Source organism: Camelus bactrianus, chromosome 11, assembly GCF_048773025.1.
Source record: "Camelus bactrianus isolate YW-2024 breed Bactrian camel chromosome 11, ASM4877302v1, whole genome shotgun sequence".
In the NCBI taxonomy this organism is placed as follows: domain Eukaryota; kingdom Metazoa; phylum Chordata; class Mammalia; order Artiodactyla; family Camelidae; genus Camelus; species Camelus bactrianus.
Genome location: NC_133549.1, coordinates 24,920,551 through 24,943,552, shown reverse-complemented (window position 1 = coordinate 24,943,552; position 23,002 = coordinate 24,920,551). Strand labels below are relative to the sequence as shown.

General features: G+C 48.9%; 1 protein-coding gene across 14 annotated transcripts in view; it reads left to right on the top strand.

Annotated features, from left to right (window-relative positions):
• Nucleotides 1-23,002, top strand: part of TACC2 (transforming acidic coiled-coil containing protein 2) — a 196,543-nt gene that overhangs the window by 134,512 nt on the left and 39,029 nt on the right. For all 14 annotated transcript variants that reach the window (XM_074373514.1, XM_074373513.1, XM_010969896.3 and 11 more), the window contains one exon: nucleotides 17,303-17,439. In XM_074373514.1, the coding sequence (XP_074229615.1) occupies nucleotides 17,303-17,439 (137 nt within the window). The remainder of the gene's footprint in view (nucleotides 1-17,302; nucleotides 17,440-23,002) is intronic.

Below are 23,002 nucleotides of genomic sequence, written 5' to 3'. Positions count from 1 at the left end.
CCACCCTGTTGGCTGCTGCCCGCCTGGGAGGAGCCGTGCTTCCTGCTGTCCCTCCAGCCCCTCCACTGTGTGACACCATCTTTAACGGGGATCAGGTCTGGGTCGCGGGGACTTCAGAAGCCGCCTGGATCCGAGGGGCCTCCAGCATTTGAGAATTACTGCTCTTTGCCTTTATCAAGGCCCTAGTGGAACTTGCTAACTGTTCATTGTTCTGCTTTAAAGGGACACGCCTAACGCGGTCTGCAAGTATTTTCCCTCCAGGAAGAAGGCAAGAGAAGCTGGCTTGACTTTAGGCAGAACATCTGCACACATGTAGGTCACGCGGGGAATTTCTCTGGCTCAGCTTTGTTCAGAAAGGATCCTGTGACTGTGTTCATTTCCTTTAATGCTCAAGGGGAGAAAGATCGACCCGGAGACACTTTCCTTGAGGGAAGGGCTGCTGAGGGGCGAGGCCATCACTCCCCGCCTCAGTCTCCTGGGGGAGAAGGGAAAGGCACCAGTGCCCACAGGACACAAGAGAAGCAGCTGGAGGCGGGGGGTAGGTGGTGCAAGGGTCAGGTCCAACCTTTCGACTTTCCAGCCTGAACGTGTCCCTTCCTCAGAAGGGCTTTTCCTGTGGCCTCAGCTAGTCACCTTTGCTTGCAAGTGAAAAGCGGAAACTTCAGACTGACTTAAAGAAGAGGGAAAGTGTCTCCTGTGGTTGACCGGTGGTGGTTGTTGGGATGGCTTCGAAAAAGAGACACCCCCCCCACCCAAAAAAACCTGAAAATAAAAAACCCTGAAAAACTTAAAGCATTAGAGTTTGTGGCTTTTAGAATCACCTTCTTTGATCTATAGCGGGTCAGTTCCTCCTGAGGCTCTTCTCTAACCTCCTGATGCCTTGAATGGGCTTTTAGCAGCTGGGGGTTTTGTGCGTGGCGTCTGGTGCTACCTGCGTGGACCGAGCTGGGAGGTGAGGAGATGGAGGGGAGAGGCGGTGCTCTGGGCTCTGGTCCTCGGTCAACCTATGAACTGACCTTCAATGGCTCAGCCTGTGTCTCGGGCCCTAATAGGGGTGTCGTGGGAGGCGGGCCTGCTCCTGGGACAGTTCTGGGGTGTATGGGCACCGGTAGTAAGGGTGTTTAGGTTCCAGGGCCAGACCTGAGAATGACTCGAGGCCCCGGGATAGCCGAGGAGCAGGAGGAGTGTGGTTGTGTGAGGTGGCAGCTTCCATCCATGTTTTCCCCAAAGCCTTGCTGCCGATGGTTCTGGACACAGACAGAGGTGGGGGGTCAGTGGGAAAAAGCGTCAGGTAAGAAGGGCAAGGCGTACCTAGTGGAAGCTGGTGCCTCAGGGCGCTGTCTGTGAGGATGGGGAAGCAGGACCTCAGAAGTGGAGACGTGTTTGTTCTCACCTCCCTCACGTCCAACCGTTCAGGTCACCGATAAGGGAAGAGTGCGTCCCAGCTGGCTCCGTGGACCACGCGCCGTGGACACTGGCTCCTTTCTGGGGCGTAGCTCTTAACCACCCACCCGAATGCACAGTCCTGGGGCTGCCCCCAGGCCCCAAAGCCACTACGGAATTGAGTCACTGCCCTGCAGTCACCAGCCACCTGCTCCCAGAGACAGGACAGTGGGGAGGGGGTGCACGGAGGCTGTGGCCAGCAGAGCACTTCTCTGCCTGCCCTCCTCCCCCGACCCTCTCCTCTCTCTCTCTTTCTCTCTCTCTTTCTCTCTCTCTCTCGTCTGCCCTCCCTATGTGAGTCTGTCCCTGTCACCTGGCCCTGCCCGTGGCCTCAGTGGACTATGTGAGGGTTCTTTCTCTTGACTGAAAGTCCTCCATTTCCTCTTTGTCTTTCTGGCTGGTGGAATGGGTCCATGCCTGTGACCTGTGTATTTCACGTGGACCAGAGAGGCCGGTGACGTTGAGACTAGGCGGTTTTCCTGAGGAACTGACCCAGCCACTCCCAAGATGAAGAGGGAAGAGTGTGCCCAGCTCAGCGCTAAGCCCCCATCTCTACTGTCAAGAATAGTGCAAAGTTCTTAACAAATACTACCTTAAGGAATTGTTAGTGGACCATGGCAGCAGTGCAAACCTGTCCTGGATTCCTGGGCACGAGGCATTGCAGGCTCAGTCTGCGCTCTCAGACCGTCAGCTTTCAGAGCCTCAGTTATGACATCCATGAAATGGGGTTAACACCCCTTCCTCCTCTGTTACAGAATTCTGCGCATGAAAAATAGTATCTGTGAAGAAATGATACATGAAGTGTTCTTGGTTTTTTGTTTGTTGGAATATTGCATAATTTCTCTGAAGTCTGGTGAAGAAGGCCCTCAAATGCTAAGACATTGTGGAACAGGTACATCAGTATCACTGGTCTGAACTGTTTCTAACAACAGGAGAACCCCTTGGTGCCTGCCAAGTGGAAAAGACCGTGCTAAACCTCAGAACCCGCCTGCGCAGAAGGGAGTACTTTAATACTGCTGTTCTGTTCTCGGTGCTCGCTCTCGTGGGTTTGCGTGTTACATTTCCCAGTCTGTGCTCAGACACATGTCATGCTATGACATGATGTGACATGATATTTGTAGTTTTCTGGGTACTGACTTTCTCCCACCTCTAGAAATGTGCTCACCCCTTCTAAAACTCAGGGCTTAAATGCCTGTGGTGGTGGGTGGAAGGGACCAGAGGTGTGGGGGTGATTGGATACAGACCTTCCTGGAGATGGGGTGGGTTGCCCAAATCTCAAGGAAAGATGGATTGCCAAATCCCCGGGAAATATCTCCCCATACCCACATGTAACTTTTTATTGGTAAAACATGAAATAGGAGATGAAAATCAATGATATTGATTGAAAGATAGAAGGGACTGGAGTGGCAGAGTGATGGTTACACATGAAGAATCAGGGGCCAAGGTGATGCGGCAGGTGTACCCAGCCTGCAGGGAGCCCACATCTTCTGGATGTGCACATGGGCGTCCTGGGCCCTGGGATGCAGATCTCGGCCTTCAGTGAGGGCGAGGAAATGATGGAGCAGCATTCCATGTCTTTGAGAGTTTCCCCAAGACCCGCGTTGACCATGTGTCCACGTGTCTGGTCTGCATCTTCTCTTGTCTGGGACTTGGAAGAATCTAAGGTGGAGAGCACTGGGTACACCAGGACAGGATGGATGAGCTCGCCTCTGGGCATCCTCAGATGAGCATCAGAGTCAAGTGTTTGTGCCATGGAGTCCCTTGCTTGGAGTGACACATACCTTCCCCTTCCCTCTCTCCTTCTGCCTCATTCTAAGGCATTGTTTCCAAGGCCTGCGGTGAAAATAGTGTATAACGGGGAAATTGAGGGTTTGTGGGGCCTCCGACTTGAAACGGTGCTTAGCAGGTGTCTGATTATTTTTCCGTATCTGAGTATTTTTGCATTCTTTGGCGGAAGTGCTCTTTTTCTGTCCCTGATGTCTTTGTTCTACGACTTCTATTTACTTAAGTTCAGAGGCTGTGGAGTGAGGATTTGGTTGACATTTTCATCCAGGAGTCTGAACTTGAGCTGACCTTGAGCTGACCACTTCTCTCAGTGGTCACGTGGATCATATCACTGGAGCCGAGCAACCCTCTGGTGTTGGCTTTTGAAGGAAGTGCAATGTGGAAATGTCAGGAATCAGAGCTTTTCTCCCTTAATTTTGGGCAAAATGTATCAGATTCTCCATTCACGCTAGATAGAGCGTGTGCCTGTACCGTTACCACCCTTCCCCCAGTTTTGTGAGACAAAACTTAGGTGAAATCCCCAATTCTTTCCTTTTCTTATTTCTAATGCTCAGTCCATCCCCACATCCTGTGACAAATAAAGGGATGAGCCCCTAATTGCTTAATTCAATTTACATTAAGATTTCCTGCTGAAACCAGAAGGACGGCTTTTAAATAGCAGGAACCCTGAGATAATGTAAAACTTTCAAGTGCGAGAGATTTGAGAAACCAAACACAAAGCTGGCCTTTAACATCTTGCCCTAAAAACGAGGGAGGAGCCTGGAGCCTGCTGATAAGTCCCTGGGCTTGAAGGCAAGGCAAACAGAAACAGCCAGGTGACTGCTGTCGGATTTGTACCGTCTTCGGTTCCTTTTATCATAAAATTGAGTCATTTGTTGGCAAGGAGATAGGCTCTAAGTCTGTTTTAACCCGACTGGATTGTCACAAATCCTTTAACCTTGAGGGTTTGCCTGTTTGATGTGGGAAATAGTATCTGCTCTTCGGAGCTTTGTTATCTGGAATTAAAAATCTGAGGTTACGTATCAGCCTTGTCATATTTAAACCACTGATTATGACTCCGATGTTTCTGTTATTATTAAATCCGCTGGTGTAAAAGATGATTCAGAGTCTCTTGGAGTCAGGGGAAACTATTTTGTTCCTTGTATTAACTACAGCGCACGTGAAAATAAATGCTTCTAGCCAGAACTTTTTGAAAGCGCTCTTGGAGTCTCACCTCCGTCCCTGACAGCCGGCTCCTTAACCTCCCACATGTACCTCAGATCTGGCCGCTTCTCACCACCTCGGTCCCATGCCGTCTAGTCTGAGCCTCATCTTCCTTCTTCTGGATACTAATATCCCCTTGCTGATCTCATCATCCCACCACCCCACTCTGCCCCTGCTGCTGTTCTCCGAGCAGTCAGAATGACCTTTTAAAACCTAAATCAGGGTGGGTCCTCGCCCCAGGTAGAAGCCTCCGCCGATGGTCCAGCTCCTCGAGGCAAGCTTTCTCCTCCCGCCCTCGGTGCTCTCCCCGGGCGCCTCACGCCCACTCCTTGCACTTGGAGAGCCCCATCTCACCGCAGGGCGCTGCTCTCCTGGTTCTCTCTGCCTGGAACGTTCTTTCCCTGGTTCTGTGATTCCTTCTTCCTTCTTCAAGTCTGTCTCTGAGAAGCCTTCCTTCATAGGGAACGCAAGAGAGAGAAACTCCAAGTGCATCCCGGAGCCTGAAACATACCATGTCAGCACTTCTTCTGTTTTACTGGTTACAGTTTCTCTCCGAGTGGCTGTGAATTAATTCAGTAAATATTCGAGTGAAGTTTATTGCTTAATTTTACAAACCCTCGCCCACAGCTATTTTAGCAGTCCATGTCGGGGTAGGGGTTGGTGTTGGCTGTGTGGGAAGAGTGAGAAAATCACATTCTTTCCTCTTGGCTTTGTAAACTCAGGAAACATTGGGACAGCTGTCCCCTGACTGCAAGGGGGCTTTAAAGAAAGTTGACTATGCTTAGTGTTTCTCTGATTATGTTTAGGTGAGGGATACAGTAGTCTCGGTTGTAGAATTTTAACACTCTAAGGACCGGAGAAAGTAAATGCCTTTTAACTGCCTGGAATTGTGCATGGTACTTACCAGGTATAAACTCACTTCTCAAAGCAACCCCATATGGCTGGTGGCACCACCACCTGTTACCTGCTACTGCTCACACTGCGTAGACAAGGAAACTGAAGCCCAGGGATGTTACAGAAACTGTCCCAAGTCGCTCGCCTCGCAAATGGTAGGGCATGCATTTTGGAACCTGACCCGTTGATGCTTGTTTTTGTATTTGGTGAGTGTTGCGCTGTGTTCACCTACAAAACGATCAGAATTATAAATTCATATACTATACACAGACAAAGTGCTTTTATTTAGATTTTGTCAGTTCAGAATTTTTAATAATTGGGTCAAAGACTGAGTTAACATCGCTGCATTATGTATGAGAGAAGGGCGTGATAATACAGTGAAGCAGGCAGTGCCTTAAGGGAAAAAGCACGTTTTCAAGGCGTTGAACAATACTTATTCTTTGCAACTGGCATGCTGTTTACAAGCTGTTCTTTTCCTTTTTATCACATAAAGAAATGGGAAAGAAAGAGACAAAAGATTCAAATCCTCCTCTTTCTTTATTGTACAGAAGCACTGTTTGCAGACAGTGGTAGAAAATGAGCTTTTAAAGCTTTCTAAATGTCAGGCTTTTTACAAAAGAATTCGGGCCACCCCATCCTGAGTCCAAGTTTGTACATCTTGTTTCTTTGTGCAGCAGCATGATCGAGGCTCATTGAGACCCACAGTGGTCCGCAAGTTGTCATTCATTTAGCAGGGCTGGGAAAGAGGTTTTCTGGAGAATTCGTCTTTCTGATTAGTAGAGAGTGGCTGTTGGACGTGTGGCTCACATAAGTGAAATACAGCAAAAACTAAACTACTCTGGGAGCCCGTTCTCAGTTGTCAAAAGTCTCAGGTCTCCAGAAGCCTCACTCAAGGTCAGTGTTCTTTCCAGGAGGAGGGTGTTATTTCTGAACCGAACTTGAGTCTGATTACCTGCTTCACAGCAAAGCTGATCTACTGACACTGGGTTGTTGTGAAGGAAAGTATGGCATTTATTTGCAGGGTGCCAAGCAAGGAGAATGGTCAACTCATGCTCAAAAGACCTGAACTCCTCGATGGCTTTCTGAGAAGGGTTTTTAAAGGCAATATTTGGAGTGAGGGTTGCAAGGTGCCTGAACAGCTCGTGGATATTCTTCCGATTGGTTGGTGGTGAGTTAACAGGGTGATGCTTTGGGAATCTCAGTGGTCAACCTTCTGGTTCCAGCCAGTCTGGGGTCTGTGTGTGTATGCTCATCATATAGTCAGCATCCTCCACCTGGGTGAAGGTCTTAGTTCCTGCAGAGTAACTCAAAGGTGTGTCCAATTGTTACGTACAAGGAGGTACAAGGATGTATCCCTTGAGGAGGAACTAGGACTCCTTTTTATCATTGAACTATTGTTTTTTGATTGCTCTTCCTTTGTTTCTGCATTCCCTCACTTCCTAATTAGTAACTACTTGAGTCTGCTGTTTGGAACTCAGGGAAGGCCTAGGAGAAGAAAGCCGTTTTCTACAAACAAGAAACCACAGGTTCCTGCTGGGTTTCAGTGTGATGCTGTGATTAATAATCCCAGCTGCTTGGATCTTGCAAGGAACTCACCATGTTTTCTGGGATGCTCAGGTTTTAGCAAGCTGGTTGAAATCTACATGTGAGGGGCATATATATCTGTTAAGAACAATGACTTCTCAGCGTGACTCAGTAATTTATTTACACTGAAGGAACCATTACAAGAGATAAGTATAGGGATGTTAATGCATGATACAGTAGGAGCCCTTAAGTCCTTTATCCACTTACTATCATTAATAATAATTTGCAAAGCTTTAAAGGAGCACTTTAAAGGTAGAATTATAAAGTCAAAACGCATGAGCTTTAATTACTGATGGAAAGTGCAGGATTCAGGTTATCAGGGCAGCCTCCATTGTGCCTTACCTCGTTTTAACCAGAGAGGGGAGTGATGGAGGAGATAGACAAACAGAGAGAGAAGCAAGGGTTGGGGAGACACACACAGGAGGGGAGGGAGGCAAATTCTTAGAGACAGAGACATACAGAGATAAATGCACTGAGACAGACAGACAGATAGACACTTGGTCTGACAGACACTTTGGCTCTAAAGAACTTGGGAGCCAGGATTCTAACACCAGAGCTGCCCCTGCCTTCTGCTGAGCAGCAATCCCGTGGCCTCTTTGAAGGAGTCTGCTCTGAGACGTCAGCGCTTCAGTCCCACTTGTGATGATACTGCCCTTTGCCCAGGATGTGAGTCAGTGAGGGTAGCAGACTTCGGGGGCTGACCTGACCCCCTGCAGAGGCCACTTTCCTGACTCCAGAGGTCTGGTGGCCCACAGCCTCCCCTCGTCACTCCCTGCAGGGGCCAAGAACCTCAAGCCGCTGTAGTCGGGATGCCATGGCCAGAAGGGTGCTTAGACTTCCACAGGTTGAGTGTCCCCTTTCGGGCGGCCATGGATCCAGATTAGAAACTCCATTTGATTAGAAACTCCTCTTTGGAGGTAAGGATGCACTGGGAAATTGATGGCACCCAGATGTGCCAGAGACTGATTTGCAAATGAGGAGTCCAGACTGTCAGCGTACAGGAACCTCTAGGATGTGGTGGAGGATGGTCCTTGTACTTGGGTTAGGACAAGACAGGAGTCACGTGCTCTGATCTTGGCTCTGAGCCCTCGGCAGATTGCTGAGCCACCTGACTCTGGGTTCTCATCCTCAGGACCCAGGAGGACACAAGCTCCTTGAGAGTGGGGAGCTGATCTGTCTGACTCAGCTGCCCAGGTGCCCGACACGGGACCCGTCCTGCTGAAATTGTCATGGAGTGAAATCCATGTGCCTCGCCTGTTCTGCAGGTCACATGAGAGGGGGTGAGGAAGCTCTGAGGTACTAGTTGTAAAATGTCAGCTGAGGTGAGCAGCTGTGGGCTTCACAGTCCCTGGATAGGGCAGCCCCATCCTGGGACCCAGGTACCTGCCTGGAAAACCAGCTTAAAATCAGAATAATGCTCGTTGAGTGTGGAAGATGAGCCTCAGAGGCAGGTGGATGCTTCTTGCTGGCTGTGAGAGTACCGCAGAGTGGCCCCACTGCAGCCCTGCTGGTAAAGCCTGGAGGGGGCTGGCCCCGCATGGGCGTGTCTGTCCTGGACTGTGCAGAGGGGTGGCTACATTCTTGCTGCCATTCTGCTTTTCCCAAAATCCTTGTCGACTGCTTCCCTTATACTGTGTCACGCTGGACATGATCCAGCTAATTAGATCCCAGCTGTGCTCTATTCCTTGTGTCCAGGAACTGGATGAGATTTGGGAGAATATGCTCAAGGGATCTGGGAAGTCCCCTGGCATTTCCAGCAGTGTGGTTGGGCTCTGCCCTGTTTGGGTCTGCATCCTTCCCTGTACCAAGCCAAACATGCACCGTGTTGAAATATCTTTTTTTGATTACAAAAACAACACATGTTGCCTCTACGTGTATATATTTCCATCTCTACATAGGTATATATGTGTATGTAATGTGTGTATGTGTTTCTCTGTGTTTGTTTATGTTTATATGTAATTATTGTATCCAAAATAAGCTCATACTATATATACATTCTTTAATCTGATTTTTTTTCTACTCATCACTTAACTTGGAGCTCTCTGGACTACACACACAAACCCACCCACCCTCATAAACAGCATGTGGCTCTGAGGGAGGGTCTGTTACTTGCCAGGTGATAGGGGAAGTCCTAGTGGTTGACCACACATTGCTGCTTTTTTTGAGTTTTTGCATCCTCTCCTGTTGTTTTTCTGTCTCCTTATCACTTAGTCTTTATAGATGCTGTCTATTTATCTGCCTTTAACATCACCCTTCCCTGTCTAATTTGTTTTGATTTCAAACTGGCTTAGCCTGTCTGGACTGCTGTAACAAATTACCATGTAGCCTAGGAGGCTTAAACAACAAACATGTACTCCTCACAGTTCTGGAGGCTGGGAAGTCCAAGATCAAGGCATGGACGATTGGGTGAAGGCTTGGACGATCTGGTGAAGGCTTGCTTCCTGGTTCATAGACGGCCGCCTCCTCCCTGTGTCCTCACGTGTCAGAAGGGGCAAGGGAGCTCTCTGGGGTCCTGTTTATAAGGGCACTAATCCTACTTATGTGGGCTCCACCCTCATGTCCTAATCACCTTCTAAAGGCCCCAGCTCCTAATATCATCACCTTGGGAATGAGATTTCCTCACGAATTTGGGGGGGACACATATTCAATCCATCGCACAAACGTATTAGAATAATATATGATAAGTGTTTCATACAAGACCAGGAGAGGGTTTTTGTTTTGTTTTGAGTAACGTGCAGGATCTTTAGTGCAAGCTCTGGGTCACATGACTTGGTTGAACAGAGACAGTTTTGTGTTTCCCTGGATACAGGTTGTGTCTCAGCCGGGTGAGGACACTGTTTGCTTGTTGAATGGCTTCTGACGAGATAGGGTGTTCTGGAGTTCTCCCTGGAAAAAGGAAAAGGACTTTTAATGACAGCCTGTCAGAAGCTCCTCCGTATTTTTTAAGTCCTTTTTTTTTTTTTTGTAACATCCATAATATCTTATTTCCAGTTAGATTTTTAAGAATCTGAGCTTAAAAGATTCCAATTGGAGTTACTCAAGCAAGGAGTTAGGCAACAAAGATGAAATTTCAGGGGTATCAGTGTATGAAGGCAAGGGAATAGAAGGGCCATCTGAATGCCTTTTCTCTGTATTTCTCCTGAGACTTGATTCAGTCTGGCATTTCCCCAAGAAGGCATAACAGGATCCAGTTACAAATCTATGGAACTGTCAGCCCAGAGCCCATTCAGTGTTGATTCTTCACTGCCTGCAGTGAGGCCCGTGGCCACTAGAGTTGCTTCTCTTTTGCTGAGTGTCTGGTGTCTCTGCAATTAAGTCAATTTCGAAACTAACTGTATGTGTGTGTGTGTTGGGGCGGGGGGAATGTTTCATCGGTCACATGCGTACACACCCACACATGTGCACACCAAGCCTTCTCCCCTGTCCCTGGCGAACCTGGGTTGTGTGCACCTCAAAAGAAGGTGTGACTCTGAGAATGTCCACATGCTTTTGGATGCACTTGTGTCCACAGACCGCCTGGCAAGACGGCCATCCCACACTGTGTGTAGCAGCCTCCAGATGCTCTGTCACTCCCAGCTCAGTAGCTTCAACCAAATAAGATAGAAGACTCAACTTGCTAGCGAATTGCGTTTTCCCGAATGCTTGGAGGCCAAGGGCAGAGTCAGAGCTGCAGTAATAAGGGGGATGCATTATCTCTACAGTTATTATCCCCACTTATTGGACAATCAGTCCAAGGGCATGGGAGGTCAGGTGTCTTGCCTAAGGTCACACGGTTCCAGTGAGAGACGGAGCTGTAGTTACACTGTAGTGGGCGCTTGTGGACGACTACCATTACTTCCAACTCCTTATTTCTTTGGGGGACAGTCTGTCTCCTCCATTCCATTGGGTCTGGATGGGTCGCTTATTTTTTTGGGCTCCCCGCCCTCTTCCAGCTAAAAGATGGGCAAACGACCCAAGGTGGGCCAGTGGGATGCTCCTAGCAGTCTCTTCAGATCTGACTCCTCAGCCACCATAGCCTTTCTGTAAATTCCACTTTTACCTTAGTTATCGACTCGGTTCCTGTTTCTTTCATAATCAGTTTGCAGCTGGCCGTCACCAGGTCTGTGGGGCTCCTCAGTCCGTGTATACCCCTCCCCTTTCCCATTGTACTTCTGTCACTAGGGCTGCAGCCCAACCCAGAGGCAGCCTGAGTGTTGATTGCAGTGCCCCTTTGAACCCTGCTGACATCTCAACGTAGCCACCAAGCGATAGCTATTTGAATCTGAAAATAAGGGACCTGCCTTATTACCCAGCAGACGCTAGGCGCTGGGAGTCTGAAGATAAGTGCGTCAGCATCTCCCTTGGTTTTCCCTAGAGTTTCAGGCTGGAAAATCCTAGCCACCTGGCTCGCCAGAGCTAGCTTTGTGTTCATGGGAGACAGAACCTGACCGTGGGCTCCTCAGCATCTGACGGTCTAAGAAGCATCTCAGCCTTTGATTGTGTTGAAATCACGTTCTCTGTTACCTGTATGTGGAGGAGTGATATTGCTCAGCAAATTCCTTTTCTATATCCAGGAGGAACAGAGAAAGACAAATATATGATATCACTTATATGTGGAATCTAAAAAAAAGATACAAATTTAATTTACAAACCAAAAATAAGCTCACGGACGTAGAAAACAAACTATGGTTACCAAAGGGGAAAGGGCTGGATAAATGAGGAGTTTGGGATTAACAGATGCACACTCCTATATATAAAATAGATAAACAACAGGGGCCTACTGTATAGCACAGGGAACTATATTCAATTTCTTCAATAACATATAATGGAAAAGAATCTGATAAAAAGTATGTATATCTGAATCGCTTTGCTGTACACCTGAAACTAACATTGTAAATCGACTCCACGTCAATAAAAAATAATATTAAAAAAATAAAGTGAAAGACCTTTTTCAGCCAGCCTGAAAAAATGACCCATCTGGCCAAGTTGTTTTAGGCAGGAGGGAAGTGTGTGCTTGTGTGTGTGTGTGTGTGAGTGTGTGTTTCTTGATAAAGCTGTCTAAGTCGGAATATTCTGATACAAAGAATTTAGTGCACAGCAATGTCAAAGATGTCCGCTCATGCACATATCCATCCAACTCTTACAAGAGATGCAGAGATGAATGAGCTGATCTGATCCGCTGAGAGATCAGACTCATTTCTGGAAGGTGTCCCTCTGTCTTCGGGACGGCAGATGGTCCCCTGGCCTGGAGGATGCAAGCCCTCCTTCCTGACTCGGGGCTTTGGGCCAGTGCTCTGCCTTTCCCTGCATTTGTCTTCAAGGGCAGGGAGGAGGCGCTCTCATGCCTCTCTCTCTCTCTCTCTCTCTCTCTCTCCGTGGTCCCTTCACAAGGAGCTCGAGGGTGGGGCTCGTGTCACGGGAGCCCCTGCCACCAGAGTGCCCACACTGTGTGCTTTCAACCCTGGTGGGTGGTGGCAAGGACCTGTGCCCCTGGATCACTTTGGTTGTGGGAACTGCAAACTGGAATTCTGAGGAATTGCTCTAGAAATAGATCTGAGTGTGGCGATACCCTTTCCTCTTTAGCAATGCTTAAGCACAAACTGTCTGGATAATCAGGTAACCTTTAAGTGTAAGTAACTTCAGATTGCCTGGGTGGGAGGAGCATTATATTTAGGGAAAGAAGCTCCTATTTGGAGGCAGTGTCTCATGAAGGCAAGCCCGGTCCTCTGGGACGTCCAGCCGCGGTTCTGCCATGAAAGAGCCCGTGACCTGGGGAAGTCAGGTCAGCTCTCCAGGCCTCCGTTTCCTCACCTGTTTAAATAGACGTGAAAAGTGTGTTGGAGTAGGAAATAGTCTCTAATTTTTCTTCCCGCTTCAAAGTTTGAAGATTCTATGGCCTCTGAAATTTATTCTCCCAAACCCTTAAATTGTCTCTAGTAAAACTTAAGCAAAATGTAACCGTTTAATAATATGCTGGAAACTGCATTTATAGCTCTGCTTTATTAAGAGATTCTGATGATGTTTGATTTATAGGTACACACTCACGTATAATTGTGATACATGTATGTGTGTATATAATACGTTAATTATATTATACTAACTTTACAACATTCTATATATTATACTAACTTTATTGTGTTATGTTATATTATGTATTTGTATTGTGAGTGCTGATCTGATCCTCTCGGTGGTTGTAGTTTATAGAAGTAAAACACAGACATATTTAAACCAAACCAAAAATATAGGTTAATAGCCCAGAGGGCTCTCCATTTTGCCAGCTAACTGTCTTGCTCTGGGGACAGTTTCCACAAAATACTCCGTTTTGACCCAACGTGCCATCTATGGAGGGACTGGATTGTCATTGTGTAGAGCGGAGGTTTTCAAACTGTGCTCGGTGGGGCTTCAGAGCGCTATAGCGATGCTCCAAAATCTAAGGAAATATTTGAAAAAAATGCTTTTAAGCCTTACTAACACACAGGGAAAGCTTGGCAGACTCAGATTTCAGCAGCCAGCGCAGTCTGTCCACACTTGGCCACACATTTCCATCCTTCCTTCTCTTCTGGACACGCATGCGGTGTGGCGCTGGACACCACCAGCATATGGCCTTGTGCTGAGAGATTAATCCGGTTTTGCCCAGTTAGGTAGCTCTCTTGCCCTATCCGCCTTATTAAAGAACGTCCCACGATCACAGGACAAGCTGTTAAAAACAGGTGCTGTTTGTAATTGCTCATCCTTACGGATGGGGACTTTTCCTAATAATGTGCAACCAGGAGAGAAATCAGCAGGTACAGTGCTGCAGTTGGCATCCCCAACCCCGCTTGTCAGATTTTCAGGTTCATCAAAATGACTTAATTGTTCTCAACGATAGACTTCATAGTAAGAATATATTGTAAACTGAGCTAACAAAATAAATGAAATACTACTTTTCTCTCTGCATAGGAATTTCATGTTAGATTCATTGGGGAAAAAATAGTTCTGTTGCTAAAAAAGTTTGGAAGCCATTGATGTAGTCAGATGAGCACTGATTTTAGAGGCAGACAGTTCTAGATGGGAACCCTGCCTTCCCTAGCTTATTAATTAGGTGGCCTCAGGCAGAGGAATTTGCCTCCCTAAGCCATAGTTGTGTTATCTGTAAAATGGGCCTGCTCTCCAGCAGGATATTTTTGTAGATAATAGAGAAGTGTACAAATGGCCTAGTTTAGTGCCTGACACACAACAAAAAGTTCAGCATGAGATAGCTATTAGAATGCTTTTCATGCTGGGAATTAAAAGTCATTAGTATTTCATGCCTGGCTATTATGAGGTATATCATTGCATTATGGAAATGCATATATCTTATTGTATTTGCATATATTTGCACATTTACTTATATGGCGAACATAACATATGCATATCCTGCTAAATATATTCTCCTATAGTTTAGAAACATTTTAGTAGACTGTAATGGCACATTTCTCTTTCTGATGCAGCTTCGTGGCAAATTAAATTAGTTTCTTTTTCATTTTGAAAATGTGCAGAGCCTTTGCAGAATAATTTCTTGTACTTTAGTTTCTTCTAGTTGAAAAAAAACATAATTGAACAGCCGATAGGAACTGCTTTTATGGATTGGGACTCTGAAATGCTGCTTTATTTTTATGGCCAGGCTCTTTGTGGGTGGACTACAGAAATCCCTGCTCTTAGGAATGTTTTTGAGCCCCCTGAGAAACTGAATAGGGAAAAAAGAGCTAATTAAAAAAGCTGCCGTCAGCCTCCTCTAATTAACTTGCTCTCTGCTCCTGGGAGAGGGTGTGAAGATATGAAAACACCACAGGCAGCTCCGGAAGTGCGTGCCTTTCCAGGGGTCCTTGGTAGCATCTGGTGTTTTGATGCAGAAATAGTTCATGGTAAACAAGGCAAGGAGTCACACAGGGGCTTGGGGTACCCTCTACTCCCCACCACACTGCCTCCACACAGGGCAGCGGTGAATGGTGGTCCCTTCTGAGCAGGTGTGCGGGCTGGGCAGCTGCAGCAGGGGAGACCTCATTGGCATTCAGCAGCTTGAATCCACCAGCGTCCGGCCCTGCCTGTTGCTTTCTTGTGCTGTTGGGAAAGATCAGGGGCTCTTTGTGCTCTAAAGCCACACATTGCCAGGGCCCAGGGATGCAGAAACCACGGAAGGAGCACAAAGCCTCTCCCTCCGTGTCTTTGCTGGAAGCTGGAGAAGCTCACGGCATCTGTGGCTGGTGACGCGACTAACTTTTTCGCGGCGTCTTAAAGAGACTCAGACCCCACAGATACCAGCAAGGGAATTAGGGTTGGGAATTTGGGGGACAGAAGCTGTTCTTCAGTGGAGATGGCTTTTGCCTTCTGGCAGACGTGGCCCCCGGTGGAATGGGCCCGGTGGATGTGGACAACGGTGACGGGCAGTGGAGACTCCAGTCTGCAGGTCCTTCAAGAAAACTCGGGCAAGAGGCAAGTTGTCCCCATGTGTCTCGTCAACGGTGCCCCTGGCGTGTGCAAGGCTGGGGGCCAGGGCGACACCCAGGGCCCACCAGGTGGGCCCAAACTCTTATTCCTCTTTGATGCTTAATTGTGTAACTTCCTTGGTTTTTGACTCTGCAAAACTTCAGGCACCTAGATTTGTTGTTGTCCAGGCGAGGATCTGAAATTCTCCTCTACAAAAGCTGAGTCCTTAAATATGAATGTGTGTTTGTAAAAGTTGATATGGCTCCTATTGTGTTTGCATGAACCAAGTTTTTACTTGTGAAATTTGATAGTATGAAGGCTTCAGCTCATTGCATCCCATCCAAAGCAGCTCTGATGTTTCTGTTCTTTCCTTTGTGTCCTGAGGGCTTTGTGGCTGGCTGGAGGAACCAGGGTCTTAGAAGGATGAGGGTTAGGGATCTTTGGCTCAGATAAAGTGAGTCTCCAACAAACAAGTTATGAAAACATCGATGTAGATTTTCTGAAGGAGAGCTCACCAAGTGGCTCTTTTTTCCTGTCCTGGCTGACTGTGGAGGGTTTGGTTGGTACCGGTGCCTTCCGCTAGCTGGCAGATGGTCTTTAGAAGATGCTGACTTCAGCAGAGGACACTGGTCCTTTGACCCTCGTGGGAGCTCAGCACTCAGTGCTTTTCACATTCTATACTATACACACCTGATGCATCACCCTCTGATTATGTTTCCTGCTAAATTCCCCTCTGGGTCCCTTGTGCCAGCCGCAATTCTGAGTATCCACCTTCTTGATAATTACCTTCCTTGTTGCGAATAAATAAATGGCATTTTGGTCTAGTTACAACATCCCGAGGTGGGAATCAGCCCAGGTGATGCTGCTGCTTCTTGCACGCCGGCATCCTCCGAGTGAGGTGGGGCCAGGACTGTGGACCCTGGGTGTCCTGAGCAAGTGAAGAGCTGTCCTCCAGCCTGAGGACACATGCCTGGCTCAGTGATGTGGGGACGCCTCATCCCTTCTGGCCTGAAATTGAGTCCTTGGTGGAAGCAGGGTGATGGAGAAGGGCTGTCTGCTCTGGGTTTTCTAGAGCCCGGGATAAGGCTTTAGTTTGGTGAGCGGCTACCCCTTGTTCCTAGGTGTGACGTCCTCTGGGTGGAGTTTTGGCTCATTTCTCAGGGTGAAGAATCTTTCCTGAGAGCAGACATTGTGGCAGACCAGCAAGGGCCATTTTCACAGCATAGGGATCAGCGGGCTGTGCTTTGTGTCTTAGTCTGGCTTAGCCCAGTCCCAACCTCCAGCTGGCTTGCCAGCTTTCATTCATTCATTCACTTAATAGATATTTATTCACCGCCTCCTGGTTTAGGCTTGAGGATGCAGTGATAAACAAAAGAACAAAACAAAACAAAAAGGCTGCCCTCTTGGCCTTTTCAGCTCAATAGAGGAGAAAGATAATATGATTAGAAAGTGAGTAAGTCTATAGTAAGTTATGAGAAATGCTTGGAAGGCGGGGCAGTGGGAGAGATTGATGGGGTGAGGGAGACAGAGGTCGAATGAGATTTTGTTTCTTGGGGCGGAGATCCTCTGGATGTGTTGGAACCACAGTCCCCGGGAATTCTTCCATATCAGTTTGACTGAACTGATGCTGCGTAACGCATGCCAAGATTCCAAGATCAAAAGATCCCACTGTTTGTGTTTGCCATTAAGGCCAGAAATATGTCTTTCGAGTAGAGCTGAGTTCAAAGAATCTATCATTTGGGCACAAAGCTGGTGATAATGAGATTCACTCCTGGGAGTCACGCTGAGAAATGACTTTCCTTGCAGCGGGCCTCCTGCCGACTAATTGGGCGGTGGGCCTGGCTCCACCAGTCCCGGGAGGGGTCATTAGGCTGCGCATTGCTCCCAGGCATTGGCCCCTGGTCCCCCGGAGCAAATGCAGCCCTGGCCCCTGTCTAACCTGTGCTTCTCCCCTCTCTTTCTCCATCAGGAGTTCTGACTCTGAAGAAGCATTTGAGACTCCGGAGTCAACGACCCCTGTCAAAGCTCCACCAGCCCCACCCCCGCCACCCTCCGAAGTCATTCCAGAACCTGAGGTCAGCGCACAGCCTCCCCCGGAAGAACCAGGTAACCAAGGGTCAGGTGCCCCTGGGGAAGGCCTGGGAGCAGCCCTGAGGCTGAGCCCCGATGCCACTCACAGCAGCTCCTCTGGGCCCCACTGGAGGAGGACACCCACCCCAGGGGCTGTCGTGGGAGCTCCTTAGGTTGTTGCCAGCTGCTGGAGCCTGTCACTCTGGGCTGTATATTTTGTGCAGAGATACGGTGGGTTCTTTGTGTTCGCTCTGCAGAATTTAGGGGAGGCCTCTGGGAAACCACTCATTTAGCTCTGGGTGCCTCTCGGACTCAGAACTGGGCTTGAGAGGGGCAGTGGGTATTGGAATTTTCTGGTGCAATCTTGGATTCAAATATTTGGTCCCTACTCCCAGAAGAGCATTAGTTATGAATCGCCATGTAAATCTGCACTTTTATTAAAGAACACAGCCCCCGTGGGCTTGGGGGTATTTAGTAAATGGTCAAGAAGGTAAAGTGACAGATGGCTGAATCCGTGCAAGGATGACTCGTTTATTTATTCCTCATTAACTTCAAATTATCTGATTTCTTATTTTCCTACATCCTTTCTCCCCTAGTGTGGCTTAAAATACTAACCTTTATGTACCTTTCAGATGGGGTGACCCCTGGGGTTGGGGGTGGGGGAGGATGGGGCAGATCTTGGTCCCCAGGCTCCAGCCTGCACACCTGGCTGGAGTTCTCTGTGTGCGCACTCCAGTCACACCAGCAGGGATGCGACCACCTCGAACATGAAAGTGTAACGTGAGGCCTGGAAGGAGATGGGGACTGCCGGAAATGGCCCCACAGGCTGGTCACGGGACCATGTGGTCCCAGAAATGGCCCCGCAGGCCAGTCAGGGGGCCAGGTGGTGCCGTCTTCAGACCCAGACAGCCTGATCTAGTCCCGGAACTTCAGAGTGCCGCGTTCTGGCTTCCTCAGGCTGCAGCCCTTGGCAGTGAGGTGCCTGGGAACAGCCACCTCCTGGGCCCACCCTCCCAAGGCTGACCGTGCCTGTGTTTGCGCCCTTCAGTGAAGGAGGAACCGAGGATGGGGCGGGGACTTATAGGTGGCTTGTCCACACACCTGTGCACGAGGCTGCCCCAGGTGAGACAGACCAGGGGTCCAGGCCTCCATCTGGACTCTCGCCCTGGCCAGAGTGAAATAAAAAACCGTTTTGACCTTAATGTTGGTTTTAGAAAGAAATGGGTGGAATTCTTTCTGCCGGCTCTGGCTTCAAGCTGGTCGTGTTTTCGGGTAGACACTGCTGGGGCTTTGTTGCTACGCAGACATGCCCCCGATGCGGGGGACGGAGGGAGAGTCACCTTTGCTGGTATCTGGTAAGTGCAGTTTTCACATCCTTCCCCTTTTTGACAGTTTATGATTTAGTAGTGTCTGATTCTGCACAGCTAGCCTTGGTGTTGAGCTCTTGAGAGGGTAATTATTGGAATTTTAAGGGTAATTATTGATTTTAAGGTGGGGAAGAAGCAGGAAGGGCTGCTTACGTTTCTGAGTGTTTTACATCTTTCATATAATAATGCATATGAAAATTTTATTTCTTATAATATTGTAAAGAAATTCGCCCTGAGGTTTTAATGGAAAGTGGCTGAGTGACAAACACATTGTAATCCTTAGGTCAAATGTGTGATTAAGAATAAATGATCCTGGGGGGAGGGTATAGCTCAGTGGTAGAGTGCATGCTTAGAATGCACGAGGTCCTGGGTTCAATCCCCCATACCTCCGCCAAAAGTAATAAATAAATAGATAAACCTAATTACCTCCACTCTCCAAAAAAAAAAAAAAAGAAAAGACTAAATGATCCTTTTTTGTGGGTGTAATAAGTTCATGCCTATAAATGTGTGAGATACTTTAGAAAAAAAATGAAGGCACATCACAGTGTAGGGTCCACCCCAAGCACCAGTGTCCAGGCCGCTGCTGCGGGCACATGTGTGTCCTCCAGGATTTCCAGTCGTGCATCCTGACTGCTTCTGGGGATGGTTCGCCACTTCTGTTCTCTTGTTCGGCCTTTGTTCCTTCTGCCTGACTTCTTTTTCAACAAAGCAAAGAACAGTCTCCATTCTTAAAGACACAAACACACGCACAACACGCCTGCCTCTTGCTTCGATGGCAGTTTCTGAAAGACAGAGCATCATGGAGGAATAAGAGAGAAGCCCGCCGGAAGTGGGAGCCGTAATGGCCATGAGTCACAGCCCCGTGGAACTTTTGATCACAGCAGTTGGAGTTTGACTTTATGCTTTTCCTCCTTGGAAAACCACAGTGAAGCCACGTGTCTGCGGAATATACAATAGGGGGAATTAACAGCCGGGACTGTGTCTGCCTGAAGCCCCCCTGGCTTGGGCTGTACAAAGACCCATTCGATTCACTGCACTCGCTGGAAAAGTCTGCTGTCCCGTCTGCGGACTGCATGTGACATTATGCAGATTGAGGAGGCGGCTGTGCTTGCTTGTAGAGGTGTCCAGAGGAGAAGGCGGCTTCTTCCTTCTGGGAACCGCAGGAGAGAGAGGAAAGTCTCTTGTTTGGCTCCTCTGCACAGTGCCCACAGATGCTGTGAAAGGTGCCAAAAAAACACATGAAATAATAGATGAGACCTCTGGCTGTAAATAAAGACCTGATTTTTCCTCCTGGAAACCTACATTTTACAAACTAATCCCCTTACCTTGGGTCCTGCCCACGTGATCATGCCCCACGGGACAGGAGGATGGATGAGGCATGGGTGGCCACCTTGCTTCTGCCCCTCATCTGGGCAGGGCCAGGATACAGTTTATCTGAGCTCAGTTTTCTTAATCTGTAAAATGAAGAAGGTGACCTCAAGTCCTTGAGATCTTTCCCACTCCAACTTTCCATGATCCTATGATCAGGACACTTGGCTGTGGCTGCATTATTAGAAACTCAAACTGGCCACCAAAGGGCATGATTAAATGTCACATCATTAAATAACAGCTCCATTTAGCGTCCGCCCTGTGGCTGGCCTTAGCTGGGTTCTTTGCAGGTTTCATCTCCAACTCAGGCAAGGGAGTGATCTCCAGTGCTCACAGCATCCTTCTACGGGGCATCTGGTCCCTTGCTTCCCAGTGAGATGTGGACCTTTCAGACCTTGCCCTTGGTCTCAAAGTAAGTGAGGGGCTGTGGGATCAGAACCCCCACCTCTCGACTGCCTTCCGTTTGGAAACCAGGCTGGTCTCTGTGCAGGTGAAGCAAGCTGGTGTGTTTAAGCATCTGAGGCAAAGGGCGTGCCAAGTGGTTGCCAGATGGGGACAAGGAGATGGTCAGTGAGGGAAGCCCGTCTGTGGGACCAGGAGTGCCTTCACTCTGACAGTGGCCCTCCCTCTGGAGACGTGGTTCCCCACGGGGAAGGGTGTTTGGCTCCTTCTTGCCAGGAGAAGCCCAGCAGGGAGGGCCCACGTGAGGGCCTTGGAAGAAACAGGAGCCACCTGCGCCCTGCTAGCCCTCCACCTTCCCTCTCTGCCCCGTGGGAAGGGTGGCCTTGCTGAGGCTCCAGTTGTGCTCCAGATGGCAGTGCGTGGACCACTGTCTGCAGATTGACCCAGAAGGGAGCTCATTGCACCCGGGGGCTTCTGTTTTCAGCGGCCCTGCCCCGGCCCCGTCTCCGTACACATTGTCACTTGCTTTCATCGCCTCTGAGGTTCCCGTGCAGGAGTGCCCCCCACAGAGACAGGAAGCCTCTTGGTGTTGGGCAAGGCATCTGAGAGCCTGGCCAGGTGAGAGCTCTTCCTACCCTGGGGCAGGGGCACAGGGAGTGGGTGTCACTGTGGCGTGTGCAGGGGTCAGGGCCCACGGCTGCTGTTTCCTGGCACTGCTGTGTCTTGGGCTAAGTGCTTACATGCTCCTCCTGTTTCATCCTCTCAAGAATGCCTGGTTTACAACCGAGCCTCAGAGGAGTTGAATAACCTGCCTGGGGTTGGCACCGTGGGTGGGCACACCAAGAGCCTGGCGGGGCCCTGAGCCTCGGGATGCACATTGACTTCCCTTAAAGAGCCCACTCCAGTCTTGACTGCACCTGATGTCCAGCTCAGGCGGATACAACCTGGTTTTCAGGGAGAATTTCTCCATCTCTCGATGAGTCACCCTAGTCAATTGTCATGACTCACAGTGCCTCGAGCGGGGCTATTTCTCCTTAGCCTTTGGGAACCGAATGGAGGTTTGGGAGCATAGACATGGGAGATCAGAGCAGGTGTCCAGGAAGCGGCAGGCACAGACCCACCAGGTGGGGGTCCTCGGGGCCCAGGAGGGTCTCTGTGAGAGCCTGAAGGCCTGCGGGGTCTGGGAGAGGAGCCAGCTTTGCATGGGCTGCCTGCCTCTCTTGCTGGTCCATTCTGGTTTAATGACCACATCACAGGGTGGACACCCAGGGACTGCATCTGCCTGTCATTTCCACTCGCCCTGACGCCTCGCACCTCTGAGTCCCCATAAGTAATCAGAGTTCACCTCAAAGACCCAATTCAAGCCATCAAGCTTATCCTCCAAACCATGTCTGTGGCCAAATATGAAAACATCGCCCTGGAGATTTTAAGAACTGGGCCAGGTCTGGATAGGAAGCAGGTGAAACGGGCCAGCCAAGCCCCGACTTCCCTGCTCAAGGAGCCTCCTGTGGTGCCTGTGAAAACGGGGTTTCTGAGCCCCAATCCCAGCCCTGCTGAATTCCTTCTCCAGGGAGGAGCCGGGAGTCTGGGGTTTCAGTGAGTGTCCCAGGTTTGTCTAACAATAAGGCAATTTTGGGAAAACCGTAATTCATCATGGACTTGCTCTGAGGTGCCCACAGCTGCCGACAAAATGCCACATAAAGACCAAGTAATGCTCCATTTATATTTCATTAGCCTACTAAAATGGAGGTCTTTTCTAGAATAAACATTAATTGCAGTCGATTATTATTCATGTCCTTGGAGAATGCAGAGGTAGGCTCCCTGAGTACAAGATCATTTACCCCTGATATGTCAGTTTAAGCTAAGAGTCCGAGTGCGGGAGTGCCTCGTCTTGGCACCTTTCGGCCTCTGGCCCGTAGATCCCTGCCCAGAGTGAGCTTATCTGGGATGGGGAGACGGGAGACAGAAGCCCAGCACAGCTGGCAGAAGTGCTCCAATTACAGACAGTCAGCAAGGCTAAGTGATGTGGCCTTTGAAGACAGCAGGGTGACAGTTGGGTGACATCAGCTGCCCCTTAATGGCTTTCTCCCTTTCCTTGGAATTCCCTCTTGTTTCCAGATACATTTCTTTTTTCCTTAGCTTGAGGGATTTTGTGGCCTCGCACTGGCGTTATGGACTGTGTTGTGTTCCCCCCATTCAGATGTTGAAACCCTAACCCTCACACCCCCACCTCCCGGCCATGTGACAGTATTTGAAGATAGGACCTTTATGGGATGATTAGGTTAAACAAGATTGCACAGCACTAATCCATTAAGGCTGGTGTCCCTGTAAGGAGAAGAGGAGACGTCAGGGATGAACTCACACGGAGAAAAGGCCGTGTGAGGACACAGAGAAGGCGGCAACCAGCAAGCCAAGGAGAATCCAAGCCTGTGGAAACCTTGAGCTTGGACTTCCAGCCTCCA